Genomic DNA, 13,728 nt, shown 5'->3' with positions numbered 1-13,728 from the left:
CATTATTCAACAGTATTTGGAGAAATTCTAAGGTAATTTTTCTAGATTAATGATTTTTAGTGAAAGGATTATTAATGTATTTGGTCAAGGCTGAAATAAAACATTTTGGGTATCATGAAAATAAGCAAATAAAAAAAAATTAAGAGGAATAGGTCCATGACATAGTCTCATTCGTGACTATTGGTAACTTAACTTTGACCTTATTTAAGTTAACTGAAGAAAAAAGTCTAATATTTTGAATATCCAAACTTCAACCAATTCAATGATAAATAACCTAATTAATTTCAGTTATCATTAATAGTTACACAGTGGTAAGACCAGCTGACCAGAGTTCAAACCTTGACTCCTCCAGTGATGGTTCTGTGTGATTATATGTCTGTTGCACAGTTTCCTGTGGTAAATAATAGCACCTACCCCACAACGTAGTTCTGAGAATGGGGTTAGTGTACATGAATTGTGCATAGTTCCATGTCTGATGTTATTAAATGTTAGTTTTAGCTCATAAGGTTGTAACAAACACAGAAATAATTGTCAGTTGTTGCAACTTTTTCTGTTTTCTGTTGATGTTTTACAACATTGTGGAGCATTCTTGCTATGCAATACAAGTACATTGTTCTATGGTTGCTACCCTTGGGCAGGTGGGCCAGCAAAGTTGTATGAAATGTTCAAGCCAACATTACATTGAATAATTGTTACACTGAATCATTTAAAGACTTTGCAGGCATGCTTAACCAGCGTAGATGTTGATAAATTAAATATCCAAGTCTGTACTGAATTATTTGCACTTATGTAACATGATAATTGTAAAAGTAATAGCTTGTATAGTTTCAAACAATGATTAAAAAGTTAGATATCTATGAGTTATGAAGCCATACTTCAATTTAGCTTATGTATATAACTTATAGAAAGTATAGCGTTTTGGAGTTGCCTAACCTGTTAGTAGGAAGAATTAAACTCCATCAGGTAAATGCAAATGCTACAAGATAATGTTTAACAAAAGTATAAACTGATCTATAAAATATCCTAAAAATTACGTTTCTGCAAGTGGGTTGCAAGGCCTGGATGTGAGAGTGTGTTGGGGCTATACATGTAAGTGTGGGTCATATGTGAAACAGACTAAAATCTGAAAATTTTAGGTCCATATCCTGTTGTATACTTGCTGAACTTCTGGAGTAATCCTTGTTTCATCTATCAAATATGAGAAAATATAGTGAAGTTCCTTATGAGGACCATTATAATTTGGTTTTTCAAAAATGCAATTTAATCAAACTAATTTACATTTCTAGTGATCTCATGACTAACTAGAATGGTCCTTTTCTATTTCTTGCCAATTTCATTTACAATAAACAACAAAACACAGTTTAGGTGTAACTTAGGTCTGAAGGGAAAATATCTATACTGTGTCTAGTAAGCATAAGAAAAACAAAAAATTAAGTGTAATTTCTAAAAGATTAATTCAATTCTATAGAATTAAGGCCTAGAAGACTACGAAGAATGTGTTAGAAATGTTAGAATGATTGTGCTTTACCTAATCTTCATACATATAGGAAGCTTTGAAAAATTCAAAAGAAAATATGCAAGGCTGGATTCAACTTCATCTACAGCAAGAACTTTGATAACTGCACAATCATCAATCATTGTCAGAGAACAGAAAGCTCCAGTTCAAGCCTGTAAGTCATTTCTTTGCTGATATTATGGTATGGTAGTCAGCTGTGTCTCAATGCAGACATAGTGGTACAAAAGAATGAAGTAGAGATGAGGAGGTACCTATTAGCAAAAGGAAATCTCTTTCTGAGTAAGACAAATACCCTGCAGTGATTTTCACTGAAATTTACACTTTTCTAAATATTGGTCATTATATGGAAATCTCAGACTCATCTTTCTACTCTATGAGATCTTAATTTTTCATGACCTAATAGTTTTTTCGTTAATAAATGCTGTTAGAATAAATAATTTAAAAAGCAAAGTCATCTTGTGGAATGTAGGTTCAGGTTTAAGTAATTACTATTCTTGTTTTACTGCATTTTGATGAGCACCAACATTCTAATTATAGTCCAGCATCTCTTGTTTAGCAGGCAATGCCAATGCCAAGCATACTCCATTATATATTGCTATGGAGTAACCATTAGCAACAACTCCATTCACCACCCTAATTTTTGACTAATGTTCCATCCACATGAGTGCTCTAGTCTCCAGAGATAAGAACAGCTATACTCACTACGTTCGTTGTCCCAGTCACCTTTGACAATTGTTTCTTTTCTTTTTTTTTTTTTTTGGCCTCATGTCACAAATTATCTACTAAAGGACACACCTTAGCCCTGTGATTAAAAAGAATTGATTACTTCGGCTGTTTCTTATGCAAGATCTTTACTTTCATCTAAAATAGTGCTCTCATATTTCACACTGAGTTTCAAAATTCCAAAGAGGAGACCTGTATACTACTATGATTTGATGTGATAGAATGCCAAAGTGGGGTACAAGTTGAAAGTAGGTTCAAAACTTCACTAATTTATATGAAAGTGTGCCTTTAAAAGTATTGAATATATAAAAGTATTAGAAATTAGTTTCCTTTTCATATTTTTAATTGTCTAAAAAACAAGTTATCAGTTGCATGAGATATTTTGTACTTAGTCATTCTCATTTCAGAGAAGCTTAATGAGTTCCTACTTTGGAATGCTCTGACTCCCCTTTAGTTCTGTAAATGTCTGTTCATGAGAGGATGGTTCACATTAATTACAGTGTCTCTTCATCTTCCTTTGCATGCAGCAGGATTCCAATATCCAGCACCTTGCGTCTGAAATGAAATAAATGGGGAGAGGATGTTTGCCTATTTACATCTAGTATATATGATAGGACTAACTTCTCCTATCTGAGTCCCCAAAATAACCTCTTACAGTCTAGTCTATCCTCTGCAATTTTGTTTTTTCCTGTAAGGCATAATTGTCTTAGTATTTTTGGATTCCTATATCAAAATACCATAAATTGGGTGGCTTATTAGCAACAGAAATTTATTGCTCATGGTTCTGGAACTGGAAAATCAAAGATCAAGGTGCTGGCAGATTTGGTATCTGGTGAGGGCCTGCTTCCTTATAAATGGTGCCTTCTTGCTGTGTCCTCACACGGTGGAAAGGGCAAACAGCTCACTCAGGCCTCTGCTGTGAGGGCACTAATCCCATTCATATGGTCAGAGTCCTCATGACCTAATTACCTCCCAAAGGTCCTACTTCCTAACACCATCACCTTGGGAATTGGGGGAGGATTTAAACATAAATGTCAGGGGTGAGATACAAACATTCAGGCCATAGCAACAAGAATAAGGGATTTTATTGATTCTATAATCTGTTCCATGAATACTTCAGCATTTCTGAAATAAGAATGGGTCTTTTGGCCAGGCATGGTGGCTCATGCCTGTAATCCCAGCGCTTTTGGAAGCGGAGGTGGGGAGAGGATTGCTTGAGCCCAGGAGTTTGAGACCAACCTGAACAACACAGTGAGCCCTCATCTCGCTTAAAAAAAAAAAAAAGAATGGGTCTTTCAATCAATGGCGTATTTTTCTTAGCAGCACACAAAGTATGGATTAAAAAATTATCAATATGATTTGAATGTTTATCTTTTTTCAAACCCATGTTCAAATTTAATTGTCATTATAATAATATTAAGAAGTAGGACTTTTAAGAGGTGATTAGGTCAGGAGGGCTTTGCCCTTATGAATGGATTAATGTTACTGTGGGAGTGGGTTCCTTCCTTACGAATGGATGAGTTAAATACTTATTTCTTGTTCTCTCCATCCTTTCTTTCTCCTTCCCCCACCACTCTCTCTCACTCTCTTTGCCCTTTTGCCGTGGAGTTACGCAGCAAGAAAGCACTCACCAGATGCTAGCCCCTCAATTTTGAACTTCCCAGCCTCCAGAACTGTGAGCAAATAAATTTCTGTCTATTATGAGTTGCTCAGTCTGTGGCATTCTGTTATAGCTTCACAGAACTAAGACACTGATGAATTTTTGAATTGTATAAAATTCAGCAAAAATTGCTAAAATTTATTAGGGTTTACTAAGTCTCAGTTAGTATTTTAAGTGATTTACCCCCTTCATTTATAAACTCTGCAAGAATTTCTATAGAAACTGAATTTCAGAGGGGCCAAGTGACATAGTAAGTGGCAAAGCCAGGCTTTGAGCATGTGTCTGTTTGATGGAGTCCCTGTTCTTCAGTTTCCTACCACATACTTTTCCTCTCTCCAAGCCTGTCCTTAAGAAATGATCAGTCATTTGATCTTCAGTGTTCTTTCTTCCAAGTGTTTTTGCAATTTAGAGATAAAAGATATCTCTCTAATTTTGGAATGCTAATCATGCACAGTACAATAGCTTACAAAATATTTTAATTTATTCAATTAACACTAACGGACTCTTTCTTTTTCTGGGCATGATGGTGAAACAAAAATTACTAGAACGTAGTTCCTGTCTCCAAGGACTGAGTCTAGTGGTGGAATCTCAGACAAAAATTATAACAGTGGGGAAAGTTTTAGAGCAGGGATAAGTACCAAGATCCTCAGGCATGAGTTACCTCAAAGTTGAACTGAGCTGGGCTATGTCTGTAGTAGTTAAGAGGAGTCTTCCCTGAGGAAATGACCTCAAAACTGAGTTTTGAGTCACAAGAATTTGCTTCAGGGTGTCATGTACTGTGCCAGATGATGAATAAATGAGTAAATCAATCAGTCAACAAAAGAAAAAAATGAACCATGGAGTGAAAAAGACTGAGCCCACAACTCTGGAACACTGACATAAGGAGCAGTTAGTGCAAGACAGGGCTTTGAGGGAGCCTGACAGGGCTATTCTCTAGAAGAGTGGAAAGAGATGGGGGTGGGGGCAGTGAAGAAATGATAGAAGGTTTCTGTGAAGCAAGAAGGCTTCAAGGAGGGAATAGCCAACATTGCCAAAAGTTGCAAAGAAGAAAAACTATAATCCCTGAAACAAGCTTATCAAATTTGTCTCCTTATAAAAGACACCCCAGAAAGTTCTCTGTCTTTCTACCATGTGAGAACACAGTGAAAAGTGAAAAGGCTATCTATGTACTAGAAAATAAGCCCTTATCTTAGACGGAATCTACTGGCATTGTAGACTGAATCTACTTGATCTTGGACTTTCCAGCTTCAAGAACTATTAGAAATAAATGTTTGTTATTTCAAGCCACCTAATCTTTAGAATTTTTGTTTTAATGTGAATAGACTAAGACAATTACAAAGGTTTACACTTATGTTTTCTTCTAGGACTGTTATAGTGTAAGCTCTTCTGTTTAGATCCTTGAACCATTTTGACTTCAGTGTTGTATATGGTGTGAGGTAGGCATTCAAATTCATTATTTTGAATATAGATATTAACCTTTTCGTGCTGTATTAAAATGAGCATTCTTTTCCCATTGAATGCTTCTGGAACATGCTAGGGTTTGGATGTTTGTACCCTCCAACACTCATGTTGAAACTTAATCGTCAATGTGGAATATTGAGAGATGAGATCATTAAGAAGTGATTGGGTCATGAAGGCTCTGCCCTCATGAATGAACTAATACATACATTAATCAATGGATTAATGAAGTATCATGGGAATTGGACTGGTATTTATAAAAAGAGGAAGAGAGACCTGAGCTAGTATGCTCAGCTCCTGTGCCATGTAATGCACTAGGCCATCTTGGGGCTTTGCAGAGTACGCCCCACTAGCACACATGCCTTCAGCAGATGTGGCCCCTTGACCTTGGACTTCTCAGCTTCCAAAGAAAAGAATCCCTTTTCTTTATAAATTACCCAGTTTCAGGTGTTTGATTATAAGCAGCAGAAGTTGGACTATAACAGCACCCTCGTCTACAACCAATTGATCATAGATGTATAGGTTTATTTCTGGACTTACAATTATATTCCCCTGATATATATTTATCTTTATGTCAGTTCCACACTGTCTTGATTATTGTAGCTTTGTAGTAGAATTTAAAGTTGGGAAGTGTCAGTTCTCTTTGTCCCTTTTTTTTTCAAGATTTCTTTGCCTGTTTTTGAACTCCCATAATTTCATAGAATTTTAGGATCAGCTCTCCATTTCTGTCAAAAAGGCAGTTGAAGTTTTGATAGTGATTGTGTTGAATCACTAAATCAATTTGGGAGTAGCTTAACAATTTAAGTCTTCAAATCCATGAACACAGGGTATCTATCCATTTACTAAAATAAAAGCAGAGATATGTAATTTCTTTCAATAAAGTTTTATAATTCTTAGTGTACAGTTTCTGTGCATCTTATGTTAAATGATACCTTTGTATTTTATTTTTGTTTGATGGCTTTATAAATGAATTTGCCTCCTTAAATTCACTTTTAGGTTGTTCATTGCCAGTGTGTTGAAATACCACTTGTTTTTGCATATTGGCCTTGTATTCTTCAACCTTGCTGAACTATTTATTTAGTTCTAACAGGTTTTTTATTAGTAATTTAGAATTTTTTACAGTTAAGATCATGCCATCTACCTATAGGGTTGGTTTTATTCCTTCCCTCTCAATCTGGATCCCTTTTACTTCTTTTTCTTGCCTAACTACCTTGGCTAGGATTTCTAGTACAATATTGAATAGAAGTGGTGAGAATTAGCATCCTTCTCTTATTTCTTACCTTAGGCAGAAAGTTTTCAGTCTTTCATCATTAATTTTGATGTTAGCTATAGGTTTTTCATATGACCTTTATTAGATTGAGAAAGTTCTGTTTTCCTAGTTTGTTGAATGCTTTTATAATGAAGGGTTGATGGATTTTTTCAAATTGTTTCTCTTTGTTGATATGATCATGAGTGTGTGTAGTTTTAAACCTGTCATTCTATTAACATGGTACATTATATTGGCTGATTTTTGTATGTTGAACCAATCTTTATTCCTGGAATAAGTCCTACTTGATCATGGTGTATACTCCTTTTTATTTTGTTTGTTTGATTGGCTAGTATTTTGTGTGTGTGTGTGTGTGTGTGTGTGTTATATTTGTCTAATTTTGTTATCAGGATAATACTATCCACTTACAATAAACTAGAAAGTTTTTTATTCTCTTCTGTTTTCTGGAAGAACTTGTAAAGAATTGATGTTAATTATTCTTTTTGTTGTTGTTTATTTATTATTATTATTTTAAATTTAACTTGTAATTTCAGAGTACATGTGCAGGTTTGCTATATAGATAAACTTGTGTCATGGGGGTTTATTGTACAGATTATTTTGTCACACTGGCATTAAGCTTAGTACCCATTAGTTATTTCTTTTGATCTTCTCCCTCCTCCCTCCCTTCACTTTCTGATAGGCCCCAGTGTGTGTTATTCTCCTCTATGTGTTCATAGGTTCTCATTATTTAGCTCCCACTTATAAGTGAGAACATACGGTATTTGGTTTTCTGTTCCTGTGTTAGTTTGATAAGAATAATGGCCTTCAGCTCCATACATGTTCCTGCAAAGGATAGGATCTCGTTTATAGCTGCATAGTATTTCATGGTGTATATGTACCACATTTTCTTTATTTAGTCTACTATTGATAGGTATTTAGGTTGATTCCATGTCTTTGCTATTGTGAATAGTGCCACAATGAACATGTGGACACATGTGTCTTTATGATAGAAAAATTTATATTCCTTTGGGAATTTATCCAGAATGAATCATGTGGTAATTCTGTGTTTAGATCTTTGAGGAATCACCACACCATCTTCCATAATGGTTGAATTAATTTATACTCCCACCAACAGTATATAAGTGTACCTTTTTCTCCATAACCTTGCCAGCATCTGTTATTTTTTGACTTTTTAATAATAGTTATTCTGACTGGTGTGAAGTGCTGTCTCGTTGTGGTTTTGATTTGCATGTCTCTAATGATCACTGATGTTGAGTTTTTTTTCATATGGTTTTTGGCTGCATGTATATTTTCTTTTGAAAAGTGTCTGTCCATGCCCTTTGCCCACTTTTTAATGGGGTTGTTTTGTTTCTTGTAAATTTGTTTAAGTTCCTTATAGATGCTGGATGCATAATTTGCATCTGACAAAGGTCTAACTTTCTCCCATTCTGTAGGTGTCTGTTCATTCAACATTTGGTAGAGTTTATCAGTTAAGTCATTTGGTACTAGACCTTTCTTTGTGGAAAGTTTTTTGGTTACTCAATTTCTTTACTTGTTATAGGTCTATTGAGAGTTTGATTTTTTTTTTTTAAGTTTTTGTTTCATGTTTAGGAGTACACGTGCAGGCTTTTTGACAGAAAATTGCATGTCACAGGGGTTTGGTGTACAGATTATTTTACCATGCAGGTGATAAGCATAGCACAAGAAGTAGTTTTTCAGTTCTTACCTTCCTCCCTCCCTCTACCCTCAACTAGGCTCTGGTGCCTTCTCTTTGTTCATATGTACCAGATTTTGAATTTTTTCTTGAGTCAATTTTGGTAATTTCTTCCTTTCTGGGCATTTTCCCATATTATCTAAGTTATCTAATTTGTTTCTTTACAATTGTTCATTGTTTTTCCTTATAATCTTTTATATTTGTGTATGTTCAGCAGTAACATTTCCCTTTTTCTTCATGATTTTAGTAATTTGAGTCTTCTTTCTTTTTGTCAATCTTGCTAAAGGTTGATTTACTTTGTTTATTTTTTCACAGTACAGACTTTTGGCTTCATTGATTTTCTTTTTTGTTTGTTTTAATTAACTTCAGCTCTGTTTTTTATAATTAGATTATTGACTTGAAGTCTCTCTTTTTTAACTCAAATAATGTTACAAAATTTATTGACTAACTTGACATTTGTAAAGCATATCACTGTAAGGTAAATTTAAAGAAATGTCAATAGAATACCAGCTTCATTTTAAAATTAAATACTGTATGTTACTTGAAAGAATGTTAGAGACACAGGACATATTGCTAGGCCTAGCACATAGTAACCACTTAGTACATATTTCTCGAATGAACACTTAAATTGTTCCTTCTCAACCCTAACGTAACATATGTTATGCCTTTAGGTTACAGGCTTAAGAAGATAAACATCAGAGTGACAAATATGTGTGTATTGACCCTTCCGGACTATACTGGCCTTGTGAACAACAACAAAAAATTACCCTTCTGCAAAATAATTGAAGAGAGGATCCTATGCCCCCAGTTAGCACCTGCAGCATTAAAGCTCCATTCCTTGGGTTCAAATAGTGGTTGTTCGATTTTTAGGAGACTTCTGTCAAAATGCAAAGTGGGAAAGTTCACACACGAATCCATTTTCTACTAACACTTCAGTCTGTTGTTTTATCAGTTAATGCTTCAGCAAGAATTTTTAAAAATGAGGTAACAGAGAGAGGGGTGTGTGTGTGTGTGTGTGCGCGCACGCGCGTGCGTGCACACATGCACATTTTAGGTGAAGAGGTAGTGTGGAGAGTAGAGGGTGTCACCTGGCTGAGAGTACCAGAGAAAGGACAGGCACATGAACAAGAAATGCAGGAGGATGCCAAGACAATTTTCACCTCCTCTGCACTTTAGCTTAGGTGTGGCCTTTCTTCTAAGTGCCCGCCTTCTCTTGGATTTGCATGTGGATTCAACCTTTTGAACTGAATCATCTAATTTTAAAATTTTGATAAAAATATTCCTTCTTCTTCAGCTCTCATCAGATATGATCCCAAATCTACATATATAATCTTTAACTTTTAGCAGCCTTTGGTCTCATAGCTATAATAACTGCAGATTTTTTTTTTTTACTTTTATTTTAGGTTCAGGGGTACAATGTACAGGTGTGTGAAATAGGTAAATTGTGTGTCACGGGTGTTTGGTGTACAGATTATTTCATTGGCATAGTATCCAATAGGTAGTATTTCCATCTTCACTCCCCTAACCTCCACCCTTAATGAGGCCCTGGTGTCTGTTGTTCCATTCTTTGTGTCCATGTGTAATCAATGTTTAGCTCTCACTTATAAGTGAGAATATGTGGTATTTGGTTTTGTGTTTCTACATTAGTTTGCTTAGGACAATGGTGTCCGGCTCTATCCATGTTGGTTCAAAGGACATGATTTTGTTCTTTTTTATGGCTACATAGTATTCCATGGTGTATATGTACCACATTTTCTTTATTCAGTCTATTATTGATGAGCATTTAGGTTGATTCCATGTCTTTGCTATTGTGAATAGCACTACAATGAACATATCAGTGCATGTGTCTTTATGGTAGAATGATTTATATTCCTTTGGGTATGTACTCAGTAATGGGATTTCTGGGTTGAATGGTAGTTCTGTTTTATGTTCTTTGAGAAACTGCCACACTGCTTTCCACAATGGCTGAACTATTTACATTACCATCAGCAGTGTATAAGTGTTCCTTTTTTTTCTGCAACCTTGCCTACATCTGTTATTTTTTTGACTTTTTAATAATAGCCATTCTGACTGGTGTGAGATAGTATCTCATTGTGGTTTTGGTTTGCATTTCTCTGATGATTAGTGATGTTGAGCATTTTTTCATATGCTTGTTTGTTGCATGTTTGTCTTCTTTTGAGAAGTGTCTCTTCATGTCCTTGGCCCATTTTTAAATGAGGTTGTTTGGTTTTTGCTTGTTAATTTGTTTAAGTTCCTTATAGATTATGGGTATTAGCCATTTGTTAGGTAAACGGTTTGCAAATATTTTCTCCAATTTTGTAGGTTGTCTGTTTAGTGTGTTGGCAATTTGTTTTGCTCTGCAGAAGCTCCTCAGTTTAATCAGGTCCCATTTGTCAATTTTTGTTTTTGTTGCAATTGCTTTTGAGGTTTTTGTCATGGAATCTTTGCCAGGACCTATGTCTGGAATGGTATTTCCTAGGCCATCTTCCAGGGTTTATATAGTTTTAAGTTTTACATTTACATCTATAATCCATCTTGAGTTAATATTTGTATATGGTGTAAGGAAGAGTTCCAGCTTCAATCTTTTGCATATGGCTAGCCAGTTATCCTAGCAGCATTTATTGAATAGGGAGTCCTTTTCCCATTGCTTGTATTTGTTGACTTTGTTGAATATAAGATGATTGTTGATGTACAGCTTTATTTCTGAGTTCTCTATTCTGTTCCACTGGTCTATGTGTCTGTTTTTGTACCAGTACCATGCTTTCTTGGTTACTGAAGCCTTGTAGTATAGTTTGAAGGCAGGTAATGTGGTGTCTTCAGCTTAGCTATTTTTGCTTAGGATTGCCTTGGCTTTTTTTTTTTTTGCTTAGGATTGCCTTGAGCTTTTTTTTGGTTTCACATAAATTTTAAAATAGTTTTTTCAACTTCTGTGAAGAATGTTACTGGTAGTTTGATAGGAATAGCATTGAATTTGTAGGTTGCTTTGGGCAGTGTGGCCATTTTAACAATATTGATTCTTCCTGTCCATAGGCTTGGAATGCTTTTTTCATTTGTTTGGGTCAGCTTTGATTTCTTTGAGCAGTGTTTTGTAATTCTTGTTGTACAGATTTTTCACCTTTCTATTAGCTGTATTTCTAGGCATCTTATTCTTTTTGTGGCTATTGTGAATGAGATTGTATTTTTTTTTTTTTGAGACGGAGTCTCACTCTGTAGCCCAAGCTGGAGTGCAGTGGTGTGATCGTGGCTCACTGCAACCTCCACCACCAGGGCTCTAATGATTCTCATGCCTCAGCCTCCTGAGTAGCTGGGACTACAGGTGCGTGCCGCCATGCCCAGATAATTTTTTTGTATTTTAGTAGAGACAGGGTTTTACCATGTTGCCCGGGGTGGTCATGAACTCCTGAGCTCAGGAGATCCACCCGTTTTGGCCTCCCAAAGTGCTGGGATTACAGGCATGAGCCACTGTGCCGGGCTGAGACTGTATTCTTGATTTCTCTCAGCTTGGTGGTTGTTGGTGTATAGAAATGCTACTGATTTTTGTATACTGATTTTGTATCCTGAGACTTTGCTGGAGTTGTTTATCAGCTTAAGGAGCTTTTGGGATGAGACTATGGGGTTTTCTAGATATAGGATCATGTCATCTGCAAATAGGGATAGTTTGACTTCCTCTCTTTCTATTTGAGTGCCTTTTATTTCTTTCTGTTTCCTGATTTCTGGGCCCAGAACTTCCAATACTATGTTGAATAGGAGTGGTGAGATAGGACATCCTTGTCTTGTGCTGGTTTTCAAGGGGAATGCTTCCAGCTTTTGCCCATTCAATATGATGTTGGCTGTGGGTTTGTCATAGATGACTCTTGCTATTTTAAGGTATGTTCCCTCAATACCTAATTTATTGAGAGTTTCTAACATGAAGGAATGTTTAATTTTATCAAAAGCCTTTTCTGCATCTATTGAGATAATCATGTGGTTTCTGTGTTTAGTTCTGTTTATGTGATGACTCACATTTATTGATTTACGTATGTTGAACCAACCTTGCATTTCAGGGATAAAGCCTACTTGAGCATCGTTAATAAGCTTTTTGATATGCTACTGGATTCAATTTGCTAGTATTTTGTTGATGATTTTTTTTTTATCAATGTTCATCAAGGATATTGGCCTGAAGTGTTCTGTTTTTTGTTTTGTTTTTGCCAGGTTTTGGTATCAGGATGATGCTGGCCTCATAAAATGAGTTAGGGAGGAGTTGCTTTACCTCGTTTTTTTGGAATATTTTTAGGAGGAAAGGTACCAGCTCTTCTTTATATATCTGGTAGAATTTTGCTGTAAATCCATGTGCTTTGGGCATTTATTTTTAGACAGAGTGTTGCTCTGTCACCCAGGCTGGAGTGCAGTGGGGCAATCTCAGCTCACTGCAACCTTTGCCTTGTGGGCTCCAGCAATTCTCTTGCCTCAAACTCCCAAGTAGATGGGATTACAGCCACCTGTCACCACACCCAGCTAATTGTATTTTTAGTAGAGACAGCATTTCAGCATGTTGGCCAGGCTTGTCTCAAACTCCTGACCTCAAGTGATCTTCCCGCTTCAGCCTCCCAAAGTGCTGGGATTACAGGTGTGAGCCACTGTGCCTGGCCAGGTTCTGGGTTTTTTTGGTTGGTAAGCTTTTTATACGGATTTAATTTTGAAACTGATTATTGGTGTGTTCAGGGATTAAATTTCTTCCTGATTCAGTCTTGGGAGGTCATTTGTTTCCAGGAATATATTTATTTCTTCTAGGTTTTCTAGTTTGTGTGTATAGAGGTGTTCATACTACACTCTGAGGTTTTTTTTTTGTTTTTTGTTTTTGTTTTTTGTATTTCTCTGGTGGTGTTAGTATCTTTTTGTCATTTCTGATTTTTTAATTTGAATTTTCTATTTTTTTAAAAAATACTGTAGCTAGTGGTCTATCAATCTTATTTATGCTCTTTCAAGGAACCAACTCATGGATTCATTGATCTTTCATATGGTTTTTCATGTCTCAGTTTGCTTCTGTTCAGCTCTGTCTTTTGCTACTTTTGGAGCTGGTTTTCTCTTGTTTTTCTAGTTCCTCTAGGTGTGGTGTTGGGTTGTTAATTTGAAGTCTTTGTAATTTTTTGATGTGGGTTTTCAGGACTATACACTTCCCTCCTAACACTATTCTGGTGTGTTGTATCTTTGTTTTCATTGGTTTCAAATAATTTATTTCTGCCTTAACTTTATTGCTTGCTCAAAAGTCATTCAGGAGCAGATTGTTTAAATTCCATGTAATTTTATGGTGTTGAGTGATTTTCTTAGCATTATTTTCTATTTTAATTGTGCTGCAATCTGAGAGTGTGTTGGCATGGTTTCTTTTTTTAAGATTTGCTGAGAATTGTGTTATGGCTGATTGTGTGGTTGAT

General features: G+C 35.7%; 1 protein-coding gene across 2 annotated transcripts in view; it reads left to right on the top strand.

Moving 5' to 3' along the window:
- The window catches only part of XKR9 (XK related 9), a 135,905-nt gene that overhangs the window by 102,360 nt on the left and 19,817 nt on the right, over positions 1-13,728 (top strand). The window contains exons 8-9 of one of the 2 annotated variants that reach the window (XM_050801911.1): positions 1,548-1,670; positions 5,264-5,335. In XM_050801911.1, the coding sequence (XP_050657868.1) occupies positions 1,548-1,616 (69 nt within the window). In that variant the 3' untranslated portion in view covers positions 1,617-1,670; positions 5,264-5,335. The remainder of the gene's footprint in view (positions 1-1,547; positions 1,671-5,263; positions 5,336-13,728) is intronic. The other variant, XM_050801912.1, reaches the window with a different exon arrangement.

This window comes from Macaca thibetana, chromosome 8, assembly GCF_024542745.1.
Source record: "Macaca thibetana thibetana isolate TM-01 chromosome 8, ASM2454274v1, whole genome shotgun sequence".
NCBI lineage: Eukaryota > Metazoa > Chordata > Mammalia > Primates > Cercopithecidae > Macaca > Macaca thibetana.
This window is presented reverse-complemented; position numbering and strand designations above follow the sequence as displayed.